Source organism: Botrytis porri, assembly GCF_014898465.1.
Source record: "Botrytis porri strain MUCL 3234 chromosome Unknown BPOR_009, whole genome shotgun sequence".
Lineage (NCBI taxonomy): Eukaryota > Fungi > Ascomycota > Leotiomycetes > Helotiales > Sclerotiniaceae > Botrytis > Botrytis porri.
In genome coordinates this window covers 2,525,249-2,548,054 of record NW_024066083.1, presented here as the reverse complement: position 1 = coordinate 2,548,054, position 22,806 = coordinate 2,525,249, and the positions used below count along the sequence as shown (strand labels likewise).

At 31.7% G+C, this 22,806-nt stretch overlaps 2 protein-coding genes across 2 annotated transcripts; both read left to right on the top strand.

Annotated features, from left to right (window-relative positions):
- Positions 1-1,561: 1,561 nt before the first annotated feature.
- On the top strand, positions 1,562-2,631 carry EAF01_007493 (uncharacterized protein; the record flags this gene model as incomplete). Its single annotated transcript, XM_038915748.1, has 4 exons — positions 1,562-1,658; positions 1,720-2,098; positions 2,195-2,450; positions 2,512-2,631. The coding sequence occupies 4 exons, from the start codon at positions 1,562-1,564 to the stop codon at positions 2,629-2,631; spliced, it is 852 nt and encodes a 283-aa protein (XP_038769386.1).
- A 1,739-nt stretch (positions 2,632-4,370) lies between these two features.
- On the top strand, positions 4,371-5,447 carry EAF01_007492 (uncharacterized protein; the record flags this gene model as incomplete). The annotated part of the gene is made up of 4 exons (XM_038915747.1): positions 4,371-4,439; positions 4,504-4,525; positions 4,575-4,643; positions 4,693-5,447. The coding sequence occupies 4 exons, from the start codon at positions 4,371-4,373 to the stop codon at positions 5,445-5,447; spliced, it is 915 nt and encodes a 304-aa protein (XP_038769385.1).
- Between the last annotated feature and the right edge of the window lie 17,359 nt (positions 5,448-22,806).

The following is a 22,806-nucleotide window of genomic DNA, read 5'->3' as shown; positions in this document are numbered from 1 at the left end:
CTATATAATCAGGTAATTTAGAATAGGCTATAACAGTAATATATAGAAATAAAAAGAACAAAATTATTTCCCTATTTCTAATAGTCCAGGGATAGGTTTATCTTTTTAATTAATATACCGAAACCGATTTTCCTATAAAATAGACTATTAAATTTATATTTAATGAGTGGATAAACAATAAAATAGATTTAAAATAATTGAAACACTTTGATAAGTATACTAAGAATTAAAGAAAGGGTAAATATCAAATATTAATATTGAATAAACATGAAAACCACAAATCAATAGCTTTTCAAGTATATTATAAAAAGAATGATATTATATATTTATATTTATTATTATATTCAAGTTATTTAATTCAATTACTTAATATTGGTTATTTTAGTAATCTAAAACATTTATATAATGATCAAATTGATGGATTTATTAAGGTATATATCAATTATATTTCGAAGGTTGAATTCTTTATAGCTTTTAAAACTGTATATAAAGAATCAATTACTTCTCAAAATATGAAATTAGGATTTCAAGGAATAGGTTTAATTCCATTTAATTTTGAAGCTATACTCTCGAAATTAAATATTCGAATTTGTACATCTACCTTTTTTTCTTTCAATCTAAATTAATAAATCTCTTAAACCCTTTGTAATTTAATTAAAACTTTTTTTCAATTAATATTAATTAAATCTTGAATAACTTATTATCAAACAAGTTTTTCTATATTTATATTTGAGATTATACTAATTTTAGTTAAGGGTATAAAAAGATTAGCTTATAAAAATATATTTTTAAATGTAAAAAATCAAATACTTTAAATAGTAAATGAAGTATTAAATAAGCATCAATATATATAAAAAATTCAATTATATTAAAGAGAAGTGTTTATTGGATAAAAAGCTTTTGATATATTATTTTAGTAAAAGTTTAATATTTAGATTTAATATGATGAGTATTAAAGAAAGGGAAATTCTAATAAAAAAGTATTTTTTAATTGATATTATAATAAATGTGGAAAGATAGGTTATAATACAAGAATCTGTCAAAATAATATAATAAATCCTAGATTATTAGATTTTTAATAGTTTTAATTAATTAATTTAATTATTATTAAATAATATAGTTTTGAAGTAACAATTTGAGGTAAAAGTAGCCGATTTATTAATATGGTCGATCTACTGATAAACTACGTTATAAGATATCGTCTTTTTGCTTAATGTTGTAAGTTAAGTTTAATAACATGTCACTAAAAACCTTAATAAAAATCGACCCTTACGGAGACATATAAGACATGGGTTTATACTTTGTTCTCAAAGTTTTAGATTAAGTTTAACAATGTGTCACTCAAAATCTTAATAAAAGTCGGCTTTTGCGGAGGAATTCTAAGCATATACAGTGTAGAGCAAAAGGACGCAAAGAGCATGACGCAGCTCTCTACCCTGGATGGGCTGGAACACGTTCCAACCCCATAAATTGTTTTTGTATTAAAATCCAAGCACATCAGTCTTATTTTGGAATGAGCTCCTCTGAGTTATCACATCTCTAAATCCTTCATTTCGACAAAATGGCTACACAGTCATCGGCCGCAGCTGTTCGGCTGCAATGTCGCTCAGAAAAGCATACTGAAAACACTGTTGGTCTAGCACCAGGCTACGTTCAATGTATGCCTCAAAAGTCCTTTTTTTCTTACTCAGTTTTCTGAAATAGTGTTAACATAACCAGGTAACCTTATGGTCCTCCCTATTGAGTATGCCGCCGACTTCATCTCGCTGTGCGAGCGCAACCCAGTTCCATTCGCTTTGTTGGCGACCTCGCGCACCACAGGTGACCCGCATACACTTTCAGACACTAGGTTAATTAAAGCGGGTGCTGAATCTGCGGCCGGCGATTCTGCAGTGCCTTTATTGGATCTCCGCACCGATCTCCCGAGATACAACGTATACTCCTGTGGGTCTCTCATTGACACCCCGAACAACGTGAAGGATTATTGGACCGAGTCCCACACGGCGTTTATCATGGGTTGTAGCTTCAGTTTTGATTCTGCACTTGTCGCCGCGGGGCTTCCGCCTCGGCACGTTGAAGCTGGTTGCAACGTTACTATGTTTGTCTTTCCACTAAAACTATTTCTAATTTTCTTGAGTTTTGTCTCAAAAATTTCTATCCTTATGTTGCTTCCAAAAGCTAATCCTTATTTCAGGTACACAACTACCTACAAGCTGCACCCTGCAGGTATCTTTACTGAAGGGACAATGGTAGTGAGCATGCGTCCGTACAAGGAATCAGACATACCACGAGTACGTGCTATCACAGGCCGTTTTAGTCGAACCCATGGGGAACCAGTAGACTGGGGCTGGGACGCACTGGAACGACTTGGCATCAAGGATCTAGAACAGCCGGATTTTGGAGATGTTGTCGGGGTGCGACGGAAGGAAGGGGAAGTCCCCGTATTTTGGGTAAGTGGCTTAACCCTGTCAGCTGTACGTTACGTGTGGGGTCATACTAAGTATTCTTTAGGGGTGCGGGGCGACTCCTTCGCTAGTTATTAAGTTGGCGGGAGACAAAATCAAAGGCCATGTAATTACGCATATCCCTGGGTTTTCTCTACTCGTAGACTTGAAGGATGACGAAGTCTGAGCTCTTTGATCGGCCGTCTACTAAGTTCCCCATCCCAAATTTAGAGTTGACAATGGGGCAAATAGTTAGGGAATGGTGGGATCAGGTGTATTGTGGGTTGAGTTCGCTTGATATATAACGTGAGAGGTTTTGCTTTAGTACCATAGAAATACGATAAAATTTATTCTTTCTGCTTATAAGCTCAGTAGAATGATATTCCTCCTAAGCTTGATGTAAACCTTATGTTCTTAGTGCTATTACCCGTCTCCCCGTGTTCAAAATAAGGCAACTTAACCCTCTAGACCGTCACCGCCTCACGAAATATCTCTTGCTAACCCCTGGCAAAGAAATTTTTGAAAGAGGCAGGAGGTGACGAGTGGACAGCTAGCAAGGACGGTACAAGATCATAAATACCGCATCGATAGAGACAGCATTTGGGCTCTAGAACGCTGGCTATGGTAAGTGGATCTGTGGAGTATTATCGCAGTCAAGAATATATCTCAATGGTCGTTAGGTCTTTGAGCAGAAGCACAAGTCACTAGGCTCGTTTAGTCGTAGCTTAACGTGCGCTGGCAATACAATACAGTAGTTTTCTGATTGAATTGACAGCCCGCGTTGTTCATGCTTTTGTATGTAAAGGTGCTTGATTACGTAGATATTGATTATCTGACTTAATTTTTTGATTGAAGACTAGTATTTTACAACCTACAACTGTAGATAGATAATCAACTTTATTTATTCTGATATATGAACCAAAGTATTGAATAACCATAAACGCCATATTAGATGTAACTTTAATAATAATGTATATGTATATCGTGTTCTCTTGAAAAATTGGCTGTCAGCTAGTAAGGATTATTAATTTAAGGTTGTTTCGGGCCAACTGGCTTTGCTTTTAAATAGAGTCAAGCACCTCAAAATAGAGTTTTCAATAAAAATATTAGGCATTTGATAAATAAACCGTTGAAGAAACACATCAGATTAATCCGGGGTTACCACAACCCTAACCCACGAATAACTCAAACAATAAATCCTTGCTAGCTTATGGACGATCTCCGTACGGTATATGGCGGCTCGTATCAGGGCTCAATAGTCAGGAATGTGCTGGAAATACGCTTGCGATAGGTTGAACCAGGTCCTTGGATTTAAGTTTCACTGCGCCCGAAAGCATACAGCTCCGGCGCTAGATAGGCCATGTCGACTTAATGGGTCAATGGGATCCCTGCTTCTTTCAATTCCACTATATTAAATGGAGATTTTCTAAAATCGGGCAATTGAATGGTTCGTTTATATTGAAGCCCTACTGCTTTCAGCACAAAGTTCAATGATTTATGTCACTTTCAAGAACTAAGGAGCTTCCCGCTTCCCCACAGTGGCTTAAGCCTATTGAGGCAGGAGCTGCATACTTTCCGGCAGCCGAGTAACTTCCTATTACACATTAGCAAGCTTCCGATCCTTGGTAGCTCCGGGATCCATCCAAATGACAAATTGTGTCCTGAGGTGACAATTTGGATACAATCGCTTACACCAAGAGGCTTTACGTCCGAGGTGTTCTGTGTTACGATTGCCCGTACAGGATATTTTATTTTACGGGGACGGTCTTGGCACCCCTTGCAGTTGTTCTCACTATACGGTGTGTACAGTGAAAGTCATGTGCATATTTAACCGTGGACGTTGGTTATGGGAGTATACTAGCATTCAGCAACTTCTTCAACAATTTCTCACTCCGGACATCCAGCCCAAAATTCTTCAAACTCAGCATGGCGTCATCCCCGAAGCGTCTCACAGGCGACAAGCCTGCTATCGATGCCTTCATTGACAAATTCGAGGTGCGTTGAGTCAGCCCCAGCTACTATCACCAACTCCCTCAAGCATCGCTGACTTATCCCTCAGATCTTTTTGTTCGACTGCGATGGTATGCTATATCCTTCTAATATTCGAGCGATATACTGAAGTTGCAGTAGGTGTATTATGGTCGGGGGATCACCTCTTCCCCGGCACTGTGGAGACGTTGGAGTTATTGAGAGCAAAAGGTATCGATTTCTCCGATTTGCGGCATTGGTTGGTCCTGAGTTTCTACAGGCAAGAAGACTGTGTTTGTAACGAATAACTCAACGAAATCTCGAGCCGATTACCAGAAGAAGTTCACTGCGCTGGGTATCTCAAGTAATATCGACGAAATATTCGCATCCGCATACTCCTCAGCGATATACATAGCCCGAATTCTGAAACTGCCGGCCCCAAAGAACAAGGTTTTTGTGATCGGTGAAGCAGGTATTGAAACGGAGCTGAGAGCAGAAGGCATTGAGTTCATTGGTGGAACGGATCCAGCGTATCGACGAGATATCACACCAGAAGATTACAAAAATATTGCAGATGAATCTATGTTGGATCCAAATGTCGGAGTTGTCCTTGCAGGCCTGGATTTCCACATAAACTACCTAAAGCTCTCTCTCGGTTATCAATATCTCGCTCGAGGCGCAAAGTTCTTGGTTACGAATACAGATAGTATACTTCCATCCAATCACACTTTCTTCCCTGGTGCTGGATCAATATCAATTCCTCTCATCAATATGACTGGTCAGACACCTATAGTTCTTGGAAAACCAAGTCAGGCAATGATGGACTCGATAAAAAGCAAATTTCAATTTGACCACAAGACTGCTTGTATGGTGGGAGACCGATTAGATACAGATATTAAGTTCGGTCTTGAGGGCAAGCTTGGCGGTACTCTTGCAGTATTGACTGGAGTTATGAAGAAAGAACATTGGGAGGCTGAAGAGGCACTAGTCATCCCCCACTATTATGTGGATAAGCTTAGTGACTTGCGCGCTTGATCTCTGTTCGATCGCCCTTTTACACTTGTGGCTACAAATCTCGTGGTCATATGAACATGATTATGAGTTGATCGGGTGGAAACCGGGAAAGTTCGTATGGACAAAGCTTAGACAATACATGAAATTGTAGTTTAGAACCCATAGAACGCAATGCAGATAGAAAAAATTGGAAATCGCCAGGATTTTAAACAAAAAATTAAACGCGATCTGCGCTATGTCAAATTCTTAATGCGATCATGGGGTTTTCCGACAGAAGCCACAATTAACTATAAATATTAATAGATTCAGAACAAAATCGATTTACTCAAATAAAGTAATTCAATTGTGTAACAAAAAAAGATTGAAGTTTTCGAAATTAAAAAGATTTAATATACTATAATCTTTATTTTCAGAATACAATTATTCTCAAAATTATTCGGTTTAAATATTCTTTAATATAAAAGATACAAGAATAAACAATTCATGAGTAAGTATAAGCTAAAGGTTTTGTAGGAGTATATCCTATATAAATTTGAGATTAGAAAATGAAATCGATATTTTTATAGTACATTCGATAAACAAAAATATAAGAAACAAATGATAATAGAATATTAAACATTTTATATAAAAACATTTCTATCTCGAGTTTTAATTGTTTTATATAAATATATATCTTGTATCCTAAATTACCCCCTTTTCTTATTGAAATATACCACTCATTCTATATTAGATTAAATATTAGATTCAGCAGAATCGCTGCTAATTGAAAGTTCATAATCGTAAGGAGGTTAGTCATATTATTTATTGTACAAGAAAACAGCTACTATTGAAAATATTAATGGCTTCTGACATTTAGATCTCTGAACTCCCCTCTCAAGGTGTCAATACCATTCTTTCTCACGTCCTGCATCAACTCGAAAACTTTAGGCGCGATGACCTTCTCATCGAACTCAAAATATTTGTATGCGTCCGCCCCAGGTAGCAAGTGTCCAAATGAAGACATCGAATAGCCGGAATCCGCATACCTCTCCCAGCCATTGACAGCATAAGCTTCAATCACAACACGTGGTGTCTGGCTTCTGTACCGTAACACTTGCCGCTTGTACTCTAAGGATTGCTCGTCGAAGAGTCTCTGGCAAGGAAAGCTAATGACCCGCACCCTCAAGCCAAACTCACTCTCCAGGAGACTTGCTGTTTTCACTGCGAATACCATTTCGGCACCGATACCAATCAAAGTCACATCGGCTTCCTCTTTCTCGATGAAAACGTAGGCACCTTTCTGAACACCCTCGCGTGATGAGTACTGTGGATATTGCTCGAGGTTCTGACACGAGAGGGATATAATGATAGGTAGGCTGCGTACAAATTATCTATACTCATAGATTATCTACAGATAATCTACTTTACAGATTATTTTTCAGAGGTTTTACTCACTTTGTGGATTATCTATTAAAACTTTAAAATTACTTGTTTTATATAAATAATCTACAAATTATCTATAAATAATTCATTTATCTATAAATAAATAAATTATTCATGAATATATAAGTTATTTACAAATTATCCATAAATAATTCATATATTTACAAATTATTTACAGATTGTCTATAACTTTTTTACAATATTTATAATTAATATAAAAATTAGTATAAAATTAAAATGTTTATTAATATATTAACTATTTATATATAATATTGATATTTATTTTAATAAGTTTTAATTATTCTTTATTCTCTTTTTTATTCTTTTCTTTAGTTATTTTCAAAGTTTCTATATTAACTTTACTGGGTTTTATTATATAAATAAATAAGAGATAGTAATTGATACTTTTTATTTTCTATAATCTTAATATTATTATTAATTTGAGGGGAAAGGAGAGTTTTGTAAACAATTAATACTTCTCTAAATTGTAATGTAATAATAGATTGTAAATATAATTTAGAATTATAATAATAAAGTAATGATTGAAAGAATAATTGAGATTAATAATAAAATAATATTAATAATAATAAATTAACTAAGATTAAAGATCATTTTCTTTTATTTCAATCTTTATTTTATTGAATTCTATTAAATTGTTTTAATAGATCAAACTTTATATCAAAAAGATATTGTGAATTTATATACTTTTTTATAAATTTTCTTTAACTTTCCTATTCTTTTTGAATTTCTTAATTAAAAAGCTTATTCGTTATAATAATATAATTAAACTTTTCAATAATTAATTTTTTTATTTACCTTATACTTCAAATAATATAAAAGTAATATTAAACTATAAATAATATTATAATTTAAATATTTTCATTAGAAACTACATACATTTTTATTAAAATTAAATACTCCTTCAATAAAGATTTTAATAAAAAGAATACAAAGAATATTTCTTATTGTTTATATAAGATTAAGGAATAAATGTCTATTTCTTTTCTAAATAAAATAAAGAGATTGCATAAAAAAGATCTGAAAAGATTTTATTAGTAAATAGAAATCAATTAATATAAAGATTAGTATAATTAATATATACTTGTGGAAAGATAACAATTCATTTCTAAATCCATTTGTTGATCTTTTAAGAACAAAGGGCAGAAAAATATAACAAATCTATTATTATTATTAAGAATAGTTATTATTATTGAAATAATTAATACTTTATAATTTTTATTAAAGAAATTAATAAAACATTATTTATACTTTATTCTTTAATCGATTATATCAAATCAAATCTAAAAATATTCTTTTTAAAATAAAAATAATTTAAATATAAAGTTTAACATTATAACAAATACTAAAATATTATATTATTCTTTAAAAATTTGTTTGTAATATTTTATTAACTTTTTAATTACAATTTGAATATTAGTTTAAAGTAATTGAATTCAATTGTAGCTTAAAGCTTGTAAACATTAATTATATTCTTTAAATCTTTTAAAAAGTTCTTTATAAATTTGAAAGATATATATAATAATAAAATTCTTAATTCTATTAATATTATTAATGAAATAGTAGAATAATAAAGTAATATTTATAATATATTTATATTATACTCATTATAATCCAAATTGAATATTATTATATTAAAGATTATAATAATATATTAATTATATATATATTATAAGAAAAACACGGAAAAGTAAGCATTCTAAAAACTTGAAATAAAGTTATAGAATTATTATAGAATTGTAAACAAAGTTTTGTAATACTCCCACAAGGTTTCTTTAATTAAAACAAGTTTAAATAAATATATCATCGTTATTAAAGACCTAGTGGATACTTTTATAGGAATCTTTTAAGGTTATGGTAGTATTTAGAATAAAGGAAATAAAATTTCCTAAAATAAAATATTAAAAGACAATTAATATAATGATATCTAAACTTTTAAAGACAATTATTAAACTAACAACACGTTAACGCAATTTAATAGAAGTATTGAAAATAGAGATAAAAAAACTTTACAATATTTGGGCTATTTATTACAACATTAGCGGAAAGGCACCGGGATGGTTTCAGAAAGTGTTGGGAGCTTTAAAAGAGGATATAGAAAAAGGAATATAAAAAGCACTAAAAGGATAACAAATACAATTATATGCAGATATACTAAAAGCCAGATTGATATCTATACGATATACTAATATGAGCAATCTGGTTAGAAAACCTATTATTGTATACACTCTTTAGAGTATTCAAATTAGTTTCAACATTATAAATATGAAGAAATATAAGAATATATTTAATAAAGATTTACTAAAGAATATTAATAAGGAAGTAAAAGGGATTAATGTAATAAAAATCAATAGAATATTAGATATCAAATTTACTATTATAATCAAAACCTAAGAGGGGTGTAACAAGCTTATAAAAAATCTTACCTAAATTAATATTATCTTTTCAAGTATAAAAGTAAAACGATCTACAAATTAAATTATTATATATAATATAAGAATAAAATAGATTAATTTAAAAAAAAAGCCTAATATAAAAAGGATTCGAGGTTGTCCTTATAGCAGACAACCTTAAGATTAACCTAAATATAAATTACTCATTTTGACTATATAAGAAAATTATTGGAGAAAAAGGAAATATTATTTATTGTTATTACCATATTCTCTTTAAAAACAGCGAATTGGACTCTATCTAATAGTTTATTTTATAATAAAATATAATTGAAAATTAATCTTTATAATACAATATATTTATCAAATTAGTATTATAACTATTAAGAATTTAGAAATTATAAATTATTTATATATATTAAATAAATAATATACGGTAATTATACGGGAATGTATTATTCAAATTAATATAAAAATAAAGGAATTGAGAATAATAAAAAATAGAAATGTGCTAATTATAAGGAAAACCATAAAATATAGGATAGGTATAATTATTACAAGTTAATGGAGAAATTCAAATATATGAAACAAATGGCACTTTTTATCTCAAATCGCTTTATAATAAAGAATGAATATAATTAATTTGGCATTTTAGTACAAAAAAGCCAAGAATCTAACACCATTTTAAATAGTTAATTTATATTTACTAGTTTATAATAGCCAATATTATCTTAATAATAGGAAATAATATGACACAAACAATCCAGGATATTATTCTTGAATTGGAATTAGAGCCCTAGCATTACAAAAACAAAACAAAAATCTACCCCGAATAGTAATCCATTTAATAATTAAAATTAATCTTTAGAATCTTTATAATACTATACCAAAATATTATTATATTATAGTATAATATTAATAAATAAAAATCCATAATAACCATATTTTTATATTATAAGGAGGTTGTGTAATACCACATTGTTATGATTTAAAAACCTTGGATTAATTTATTTAATAAATTTATCTACAATAATAATCAATAATGATATTTTATTTATAAATAGAAAAGCAAAATTAAAATAGTACTATATATAAATAAAACCTTAAATATCTATAGATGAATATTTAATATCTTTATACACAATCTTTACTTTATTTACCTTAAGATTTAGAATGAAAATATTAAATAGTAAATACAAATTATTAATATCTATAACCCCATCCTACTGACCAAACATAGAGCTACTAGATTATTAATTTTATTAACAATCTTTTATTAATTAGAAAATCTAGATTAAGAATATATAATTTTAGGCGATTTTAATCTTTATTATTTATTTTAAATAAAAAAAAAATTTATAAAAGTATATAACAAAAAACTTATTGATTTTTACAATTATTTCTTTTTATATTTATTATTTTAAAAAGAATTATAATATAGAATAGAAAAATTTAAGAATTTATAATAAACTTTATTTAAATTTTGAATAGGATTCTGGATTAAGTTTACTTTATTACTATCTACAGATATTTAGATTTGGGTTTGAATTATATTCCATTTTTTATTAGAATTATAATATAATCATATATCTTTAAATTACCATCGAGATTCTTATGGAAAGTTATAAATATAGATAAGTTTAAGAATAATATTATAGATAATATATTAGATATTATATTATTAAAGATAATAAGTGAGATTAATAATTATATTAATTAAATATATTATTGCTTATAGACGGTTATAAATGATAATATATTTATAATGGTTATATCTTTATATTCCAAGTTATATTAAACAAAATACCGCGCATTCAAGAACGTACGCAAGAATATTGGTCTCCTCAAACACAATCTTCGCCAGATCTTTCAGTGGGATGAACAAAACCACATAGTATTTGCACCGAAAAAGCTAGAGATAATACACCTCTTCAAAAAGAAAAAGGTATACATCCAATATTTGGAAGTAAATGATGAAATAACAATCCGCTTTATTAATAAGATAGGCGACAAAATTACACAACCTGCTCTACATTAGTTGGAAGTTTAGTTTGATCGGAAGCTTTCTTTCAAAAGATATATAGTAGAATATAAAGCGAAAGCCTGCAAGGTTGTAAAGTATATCAAAGGGCTCGTACAGATATGGTATAGCCCGCCAGTTGTGGTGCTATATAAGGTAGTAATTACTTGTATTCTATTCTTTACCCTTTATGGATCCGAGGTATAGTATATAGATCGAATTAAGTTAAATCAGGCTAAAAGAGCCGCCCATAATATAATAATAAATATAGAATTAAGTAATCATATTATCAAGGTTAATTGTACGATTGTACTAGTAGTAAAAGGGGTTTTACTTGCCTAGTATACTATTCCAATTATTATGATTTTAAGAAATATAAAACTATCGTTTAACAAACTAGTATTTAAATAAGTATAAATAAAATTCATATTTCAATTTTATAAGGTGAACGAAAATTATTCACTAGTGATTCGTTTAATATAAGTATTGTTCACAATAAAGGAGCAGGCCAGTGGAATGCATGTATTATTGACTATGTAGATTAATTGTACTAAGGTAAAATCTAACTACGAAGTGGAAGTGATATATGCACAGTAGCTTAGAGCACGTGCCACAACTTCCAACACTCCCCCAGAGAGCTTACTCTCTCAGCTTCAGTAGTTAGTTTCTTTAAAATTCCTTTTATACGCCCAATAACTGATTGCTTCGAAATTCGTTATTCCTTGATCGTAGGGTTACTGTTTTAATATGGTAGACCATCAAAATCCGATCGTATGCGAACAGACCTTAAGCTTATCTGTTATTCCACGTGATTTTCTTGAAATCATTAATTTTTTTTTTTTTTTTTTTTTTTGATAAATTCGACGTAAGATGAATCCAATGAATCTGATGAAATAGGTGAAATGGGTGGATTCAGTGATTTTGGTCGATTTGGTCAATTTGGTCGATTTAGTCGATTTTGGAGCACATACCACAACTTCCAATACTCTCCCAAAGAGCTTACTCTCTTTGAAACCCCAGCATGTTCTTGAATCTCTCAAATATCACCCTTGCGCATGGTTTTGTTAATCCATCTGCAGCCATATCACTTGTATTGACATAGCTGGTATTGACTAGATGTTTTTCTGTGAGATCTCGAATGAAGTGGTGACATATGTCAATATGCTTTGATCGCTCGTGTAGATGTGGGTTCTTGGTTAACGCTAGCGCTCCTTGGTTGTCTCCGAGCATTTGAACTCCGCTGTTGCTCCCGATATACTGTGGTCGCTCTAAGTCCCTCAAGAGTTGGGCTACCCATTGCCCTTGTTTGGTGAACATCGCCATGGAAATGTACTCAGCTTCTGTACTAGATGTAGCTACAGATGTCTGCTTCTTGCTTGCCCATGAGATTGGTCCACCATAGAACATTACTACCCCACCAGAGATGCTTTTTCGATCGGTTCTATCGCTTGCCCAGTCTGCGTCGGTGTATACTTTGATGGTGCGTTGTAGGAGGTCATATTCTTTGCAAATATCTGATTGAACTCCCCCAGGCCCAAAACGTAGTTTCTGTTTAATAGTTGACCTCAAATATCTCATAAGGTTTTTGAGTGCAACGCTGTGATGTTTGGCAGGGTTAGACATAGCTTGTGCTAATCTCCCGAGACCGAATGCGATGTCCGGTCTAGTGTAAACCATAGGGTGGATCGTACTGCCGATTGCTTGCTGGTATTCGTTTACATCAGTGAGCTCGTCGTCTGGGAGCGTTGGTCGTAGTTGGTTGTAATCCGAGATTGGTATCTTCCTTGGAGTGTGTTGACCATGGGAGATCCCGAATCGGGTAAGCATTGCATCCAGATACTCTTCTTGATCCATAGTTAACACTCTCTCTGATCTGTTACGAATGATGCGCACTCCTAAGATCTTACTAATCTCCCCCAGGTCTTTGGTGTTGAATCGAGCAGAAAGGTTGTGATAAAACCATTGAATATCTCGTTTTTGTGCAGCAGCAGTAACAATATCATCTACATACACTAGGAGAATTAGCTGGCGCGGGTGATTGGTGTATAAACACGGATCCGCAAGGCTTTGTACGAAACCCATCTTGGTTAACTCTCCTTTCAGAAGAAGGCTCCAATCTCTACCAGCTTGCTTTAGCCCATAAAGACTCCGAAGTGCATGTAGAACGCGGCCGCGACGAACATGAACACCTTGAGGGGGTGCTAAATAGATTTCTTCTTTCAAGTGTGATTCGGTGAACGCATTTTTGATATCGAAATGGGAACACTCGAGGTCCTCTCTTGCAACAATTGCAAGGAAAAGGCGAAGAGTATCGAGTCGAACAGTGGGGGCGAAGGTTTCGTTGTAATCTTTACCTAAAACTTGGCTGAACCCTCTAGCCACTAATCTGGCCTTGAATCGCTCTACCTTATTATCCTTCGTCTTAACAACAAATACCCATTTCGTTGAAACTAGATTGCTCCCTTGTGGTAAAATGAACTCTTCCCAAGTGCCATTCTTGACCAATGAGTCTACTTCTTCTTGAATTGCAGCTTGCCAGTCTTTCGCGTGCTTTTTGTCTGCCATTGCTTCTTTATATGTATTCGGTATCTTGATCCCGAGTATTTCCGTTGCTGGTAGAGCGGTCTCAGCTTCTGCTGGTGCATCTGCTAAAATAGTCAAGATCTTCGAAGCAATTTCATTATTCGTCTCCTGTTCGAATTGATGAATATTTGGAATGGCAATCATGGCGTGCTCAATTGATTCTGATCCTGGCTTATTTAAGGAAGCAAGTAAGGCCCGAATGATTTTGGAGTCTCTCTGTTCTTCTATATCGTCGTCATCGCTTCTCTTTCTCTTCCTAAGATTGTATCTCAAAGGTGGTGTGGAAGTAGATGCAGATGTAGATGCAGTAGGTGGTAAAGTTTCATTAGGTAGTGCAATATCAGGTAATACACTCTCAGGTAATGTACTCGAATTCGATGGTGTATGATCAAGTGGTAAAGTTATATCCTCAGGTGCCCTTGACTTCGGTGGTGTATGATCAGGTGGTGAAGTTATATCAGGTAAAGTAACATCACTTTCTTTGTTGTTTTCCCCTGCCGGTCTTGTTAAATCATCAGCCACTTGTCGGATATTTCCATATTCATCTTCATCAAAGCGTGGTATTTCAGTCTTTGTTCGTTTTGGTATTGGCAAGCGCACCTCTATCGAGTCTGTGATTATTTCATTTGGTGATATTGGTGGATCGACTGGAATAGACGATGATTCAGGGACATTCTTAGGTCTGCCGCGAGGCCTGCGATCAGGTTCTATATTCTTGGTACCTTGTGATCCAGCTACACAGTTTCTGAGTTTGAGATCCAGATCCCCTCCTTTGTAGCTTTCGTCGATTGTAACACGATAAGAGCGGTAAGTATAACCTAGCTCTGGTGAATAAACCTTTATATGCTTGGTGGTGTCTTTTGAGTATCCCAGGAATATCCCAACCCTTGCTGTGTCGCGAAGTTTATCATGCCTTTGTCCTTTTGGGATGGTTTTGGGGTTGATATAGGCGTAACATCGACTCCCCCAGACCTTGCATGTATCGATATCTGGTAATGTGCCTGTAAATGCTTCGAGTGGGCTTCGATCGATTCCATTTGCATCTGGGCCAATACTAGTGCGGTTTCGAATGTATACGTCGTGCTCGACAGCTTCGTCCCAAAATTCTAATGGTAAATGAGTTTCTTTCAACATTGCTCTCATGTCGGTTTCTGCGGTGCGTATATTGCGTTCAGCTGGACCATTTTGGTGAGACGATACAACCACTGTAACCTCTGATCGCACACCAGTCTTCCATTCCCGGACGGCTTGAAGAAGCTCTGGTGCATTGTCGGTTCTGGCAGCAATTACAGCTACTCCTGTAGCAAGTTCAATTTCTTGCTTCCAGGCTTTCAGTAAGGGTATTGCATCGCTCTTCTGTTTCAATAGGATGACCCAATTTACCCTTGTGGCGCTATCGATAATAAGGAGAAAGTATCTGTGCCCTCGAATGGTCCTTGGGAAAGGGCCAGCAACATCGAAATGGATCAATTCTAGCCTTTTGGATTTTCGTGCACTTAGTTGACTTGGGATTCTGTTAGTCATCTTTGTGAGAGCGCACACTTCACAGACATCAAGAGTTGAAGGGACCTTGATCGGTCTCTGGAGTGTAGTGACTTTGTGCAGATTCCTGATTTTGTCAGGGCCGAGATGATTGAAGCGTCTATGCCAGATAAGGTATCTTTCCTTCTCCGTCATGGTTAATTCTTCGACTTCCCCTTTTGTACCATCAATGATCTCTGCAGAGAGCGCAAAGAATGCAGAATCTTCGTATCCTGGTTTCACATGCGAGATGATATACATCCCATCTTTCATTGTTGCTTTGATGATCTTATTATTCTTATCGTTTTCTGGTGTGAAATACATCTTCTTGAGACTGAATGTACCCTTGAGTCCTGCCTCACAAATTCTCTTGGCTGAGAGCAGGTTGACCCCCAATCCAGGTACATATAGCACACCAGCTAATGATGTCCTTGTTCCATCCTTGCACACCATGTCCACTGTTCCTCGCTCATCCGAGTACATAGCTCCCCCACCAACCGTTATCCTTCGTCGCGGAGTACGAATTAGACTTCTGAATAGAGAACGTTGGTCAGACATGTGTGAAGTGGCGCCGGTATCAGCGTACCATTGCGATGGGGATGCCTTACTAATACTTTCTTTGGTGAGATGACAATGCTCAGAATCAGACTCACTATCGACGACACTTTCAGTAGCATCGGAGCTTGATTCGGCGATATGAGCCTTGTGCTCCCTGCGTTTTTTGTCTTTTCGCACTGGAGAGGTGGATTGTCTTCTCTTCTGTTTGTGCTTTGAATCGGATTTCAAGAGACGCTTGGCGCGACGGAGCTGGAAGCATTTTAGGACTGAGTGGCCAGGTTTGTCGCAGAGTTCGCAAGTGATGATGGATGTGTCGGTCTCCGAGCTTGTGCTAGCCTTACGCTGGCGATGAGGTGGGACATATTTCTTTCCTTTTGCAAGGTGTGCCGAGTCTCCAGAGGTCTGGATCTCTGCCTCTTTGACCTGTAGATGCTTGATCTTATCGTCAATGCTTAGAGTAGAACTGACGACACGGATCATATCAATGATGACTTTGTACTCATCAGGGAGAGACAAGGTCAGGCTTTGAAAGAGTGATTTATCTGTACACAAAGCACCGGCTGAAGCATCCGCAGATAAGAGCTTTCGTCGAAGATCCTTGAGCTTATCCCATGCACCTATAATAGTCATATCAGGGGTATCGTCGAAAGAGAAGGTCTTGATCTTGAGGAGGTACTCGTCTGCTGCGATATCATCGATTCTGGAGTATTTGACGGCTAGATAATCCCAAAGTTTCTTTGCTGTATCATATTCGTCCACTAAAGCCTCATCATCGTCAGATAATGAGCGACAGATGTAAGATAATGCACTAGCGTCGTCCTTAAGAAAGGTGGCCTTTTTGTCGATATTGAGTCGAATCTTTGTAGTGGTACTGCCGCTGCCGCTGGAGACTTGAAGTTCTTCGAAATCCTGGATTAAGTTGTCGGCTGCTGCAATCCGTGCATATTCATGCAATGTCTTTTCGCATATATAGAACCAACCTTTTCCTCGAAGTTGAATTCTTATTTGACGAGTCCAGCGTTCGTGATTCTCTTGAGTGAGAGGAGGGATGCGCTTGGAGTAATCCTTGGATCCAGTGTCTTCGTTCATTTTGAAGGTTCTGCAAGTAGAAAGCTTGCGTCGATGACCTAGGCGTGATTGATGGTGGAATGAAAGAGTGGAAGAGGAACTGTTTAAGACTGCGCTGTCCCGATTGGGATGTACTAGTGTTTGAAGGGAGAAATTCTCTTCAAGGCGGGGTAATTAAGAATAGTGAATTTTGATTTGTAGATAATGATTTTTGAAGTGATATCGAACACTATGTAGCAGGTGATGCTCTTCAGCGTTAAGCTGGAATGAATGGTCTTTTCAGTAATAACTCGTAGTTTTCTTACTTGAGGAAAAGGCGCGATGTAAGTGGTTACTTCGCTGTCGCTGCTCAGCAATCTGTTTGCTGTGCGCACCTCGTATGTTGACGTCGCGTTGCGTAGGAGCTTCTCGTCGTCAACCTCTCCTTTGGCAACGTAAGCTATTCAAAGAGCTTTCGGCCTTAGTCTTACTGCAGAGCTACCGGGCTCATAACCTGTTCACAATAAAGGAGCAGGCCAGTGGAATGCATGTATTATTGACTATGTAGATTAATTGTACTAAGGTAAAATCTAACTACGAAGTGGAAGTGATATATGCACAGTAGCTTAGAGCACGTGCCACAACTTCCAACAAGTATCTTAATATAAAATAAATAACATTAACCTTTATAAATTAGTCAAATTAATCCTGAAAGTATTAAGATTAATATTTTCCTTATTGTACTTCTCTGTAGAGAGTCATACTAATCCTACAAAAAGTGTAAAGAAAAAAGCAATTGTATTTGAATTTATATAATAATAAAACCATCTATTTAACAATTATATTATAATCTTCTTAAATAATACTGAATAATACTATTAAGGGCAAAAGATAATTGGTTATAATTATACAATCTATTAAGAACAATTTCCAATAATATTTGGTTATAAAGTAATTAATCTGCTTTTATACATCTTTAACATCAAAATAATAAATGCTTTTAAAGGTTTAGAGTACATTATCTGACTAAAACTAACTAAACAAATCATTATATACATTAATAATATTTTAGTTATTTAATATATTAAAGATAATGTTTTTGAATTATTTTAATAAACATTTCTATATTATCATAAGATTATAAGGAATAGATAAATGACAATCTAATAATTGCCTAAACATATTAGAATTCTTAAAAACAAGAAGGCCAATCGATTCGCCAATCTAAATACTTATAACAATTACATCAAAAACGATAACTTATTGCTCCTCATTATTAATAGAATAAGCTTGATAATTAGAATTCTTAGTTGAAGGGTAAAACAGAGATAATAAAAGCGAAATGAGGTTATCCTTATTGGCTAATATTATTACTAACACCTCAACTATTAAGTTAAGGAACCTAAAGAATTTACCCTCCCCCTCCCTATCCTTCAGCAATTAGTAATATTCAAAACTAAATATGAGAATTTTACGTTTTATTACTAGCACTTTTAATATAATAATATTATTTTGGAATACTTTTATAGATATAATAAAAAATCTAAATATTTAATAGTCTATTAATATTTTCATATTTAATTCAAAAACTAATTAAACAAACTCAATTTAATTTCATAAAATATAAAGAATATAATCAATTTTTTTATTTTTTTTAAAGACTTTAATAAGTTTTACAACCTTTTTAACGATTATTAATTATTTCAAACAATTATAACGTGGTTTATTATTGAGTGGCCCATATCATCAAGTGGCCCACTTTCATCTCAATTTACACTTTCAAACTCATATTATTCAACAATAATTAAATCAATTGATTGAAACTATTAAGAATCTAATAATCTAGGATCTATTATATTATTTTGACAGGTTCTTGTATTATATCCTATCTTTTCGTATTTACTACAACATTAATTAGAAAATACTTTTTTATTAGAATTCCCTTCTTTTTAATATTCATTATATTAAATCTAAATATCAATTTTTTATTAAAATAATATATTAAGAGTCTTTTATTCAATAAGCACTTTTCCTTAATATAATTGAGTTTTTTTTACACATTAATATTTATTTAATATTTCATTTACTATTCGAAGTGTATAATTCTCTATACTTAAAAGTATATTCTTATGAGCTAATCTCTTTATACTCTTAACTAAAACTAGTATAATTTTGAATATAAATATAGGAGAACTTGATTAATAATGAGTTATTCGAGATTTAATTAATATTAATTGAAAAAGAGCTTTTATTAAATTACGAGGGGTTTGAGAGATTCATTAATCTAGATTGAAAGAGAAAAGGGTAGGTATGTGAATTTGAATATCTAATTTCGAGAGTACAGTTTTAGGATTAAATAAGATTAAACCTGTTCTTTAGAATCCTGATTTCATATTCTAAAAAATAATTGATTTCTTATATACAGCTTTAAAAGCTATAAAGAATTCAACCTTCAAAATATGATTGATATGTACTTTAATAAATCCATCAATTTGATCATTATATGAATGTTTTAGATTGTTAAAACAGTTAATATTAAGTGGTTAAGTTAAATAACTTGAATGTAATAATAAATGTAAATATATAATATTGTTCTTTTTGTAATATATTTGAAAAGCTATTGATTTATAACTTTTATGTTTATTTAGTATCAACATTCGATATTTACCCTTTCTTTAATTCTTAATATACTTATTGAAATGTTTTAATTATTTTAAACCCATCTCATTATTTGTTTATTTATTAAATATAGGTTTAATAGCCCATTCCACAGAAAGATTCATTTCAATATACTAATTAAAAAGATGAATTTATTCTTAAACTATTAAAAATGAGGAAATAGTTTCACCCTCTTTATTTCCGTATATCATTGTTATAGTTTATTCTCGACTATCTAACTGTACTATCTTACTTTTGTTATTTCATTTAGTATTAATTACTATTATTATTACATATATAATCTCTATTATAAAGTCTGTTTCATTGAAATTATAGAAATCTCTATTCAAAATATTATATTTCACTCGTATATTCACAATTAATCGAAATCATTCTTCAAAAATCTTAGGATTTTTATAGAGAACTTTTTGAAAATCATAAATATAACTAAAATGTGTCTTTAATTCGATTTAATGTTTTATAAATTGATATGCCCAAAGCTTTCTAATACATTTAGCATCCCTCGATTTGAGAATATTATTTATTATATCTTTTATATTCTTTAATTTAGATGGAAATCCTTTTAAATCCATATCGAGTATATATTGAATAATTATTTTTTCTTCTAATTCTATAATCTTATAACAATTAGCTCGAATTTCTGTATAAAGAAGTAAACCTTTTATTCTATATCGAAAAATCGTACAAGGAATATTATAGAGTATAATAACCTTTCGAATACTTAATTTTTTATCTTTATGAATAGTTTTAATAATAAGGAATATATGAGCTTCTTGATTATTCGAATTCATTATAGATTGTTAATAAAATGTGTGTTGAAAGAGATAGGTATAAATTGAGGTGAAAGTGGGCCATTTGATAATATAGGCCACTCGATGATAAACCACATTACTCAATCTTTTCAAAAAGCTTTTAATCTTCTACTCTTATATTACTAATCAGAACTATACCCTCTCTAAAGCTACCTTCTCTTCTCCATTATTATATACAAATTATATTAAACAAAAACTAACAATATAGAGCTTTATAATTAGTTATAAATCTAATTAGTTATAAATCTAAACTATTTAATATAAAATGAATTAAATAATATTAATATTATAAACAAGAGATAAGCAGCAGAAGTATACACAATACTTCTAGCCGCTTTTCCCCAATCTATATCACAGTCGTAGAAGAACAGAACGCATAACTATATCAACACTCTCACTAACATAGTCCATCCATAATACCCCCCGAGAGGTTGTGACGAGCCCCTGCGGCTTGCCCCCTGGATGTAAATTAAAATAAATAAATAAATATATTAAACAAAACATTATATGGTATTAGTTAAACGAATTCGATCACTTTGTCGGAAATATATTGCTAATCTTTTTCCTAGTCTTCGTAAGATTCTCAACAAGGTATAAAAATTAAAGAAAAAGACAATTCAAAACGAAATAATGAAATACTTTTAAAAAAGAATCGAAATAATAATGAAAAAGAAAAATGATATATAAACCTTGAAAAGGTGGGCCAAGAATAACAGCTATTTATCTAAAATAACACTCTAATTTCCCAACCTTTATCAAAAAGATGAGATAGTGATATTAAGGAAAGATAAAGCGATAATATTTAGAAATTATTTCTTTACATCACTACTAATGGTAGATCTATCTAATATAGATTGATATATAAAAAATCCTTTTAAATATCTTTTTGTAATGAATATAAAGTTTTAATTAATTAAAGTATACTTCATTGAAATAGTAATGAGATTGAAATTCTATAAAACATTGGAATTATTAAAAATTACGAATTTTATTATTAAACTTATATTGAAATTCGAACTAATAAATATCCACTATTACCATCTATTCCGGGTCTGTATAGTCTATGAATACCATTCGAAGATATTTAAGAAAATATGTATGATTTTTCTCCACAAATCGAGGAAGAATAAACAACAAATTAAGTTATATTGCCTAATTACTTTTTTAAATATTCTAAAAAAACTTCTAAACAAAATGATATTTAAATAATTGTTTTATATTATAGAAACCCATAACCTTTTATTCAAATTTCAAATGAGGGCGTGATTAGGATGAGATATTATTATTGTTTTGAAGATATTTACTAAATAAACTTATATAATATAAAATATTAAACTAAAAAAAATTATAAGTATATTTAGTTTAGATATATTCAAAGTCTTTAATAATGTCTTATACTTTAGATTAATCTATATTTTAAGAAATAAGGGGATATCTACCTGGGTAATTAATTTTATAATAAACTTCTTTTAAAATAGAATTAATAATATTTATATGGATAACTATATTAGTTCTCAAATGAAAACTTTAGACAACATTCCTTAAGATTCCCCACTAAATCTAATTCTCTTTTTATTTTATAATAATAAATTTATTAATATTTGTATAAGAATTAAATAATATGCTAATATAGTAGGTTTTATAAATAATATTAATATTCTTGTATAAAATAATATTATAATAGAAAATATATGTATTCTATATAAAATCCATAAAAAATATATATAATAAACAGAATGATATAATATATAATTTACTTCAGCAAAATACTAACTACTTTATTTTATTCGATATTTCAAATTCTATAATATAAAAGCTTTTCTCCAGCTTAACTCTATTATAATAACACCAAAACCAAGTATTAAGGTATTAAACCTTCATTTGGATTTTAAGCTATCTTGAAGAGAGTATATCTAATAAATAAAAGAAAAATTGATTAATTAGATATTCATTTTATATAGGACTATAATATCAACTTAAGGAACTAACTTATATTTATCTTGATAAATATATAAAACAATAGTACTATCTATAATAACATATTCCAATGATTATCAAAATGATAGCTAAATCTATTATTCCTAATTTTCAAAAATAAATAAAATGCTTATCTCCGGATAATTACTAATGCCTATAGAGTAATACTTATTTACATACTATATATAAAAGCCCTCACAAAACCCCTGGATATTTATTTAAATAAACTACAAGCCATAATAAAATTCAAACTGAAAGGAATAGGTATATTAAAACTGATTCAAAAAGAATACAATAGAGCGCATAAAAGACATAGATTTATAGAAAAATCGAGAAGAACCTATACCATTTTT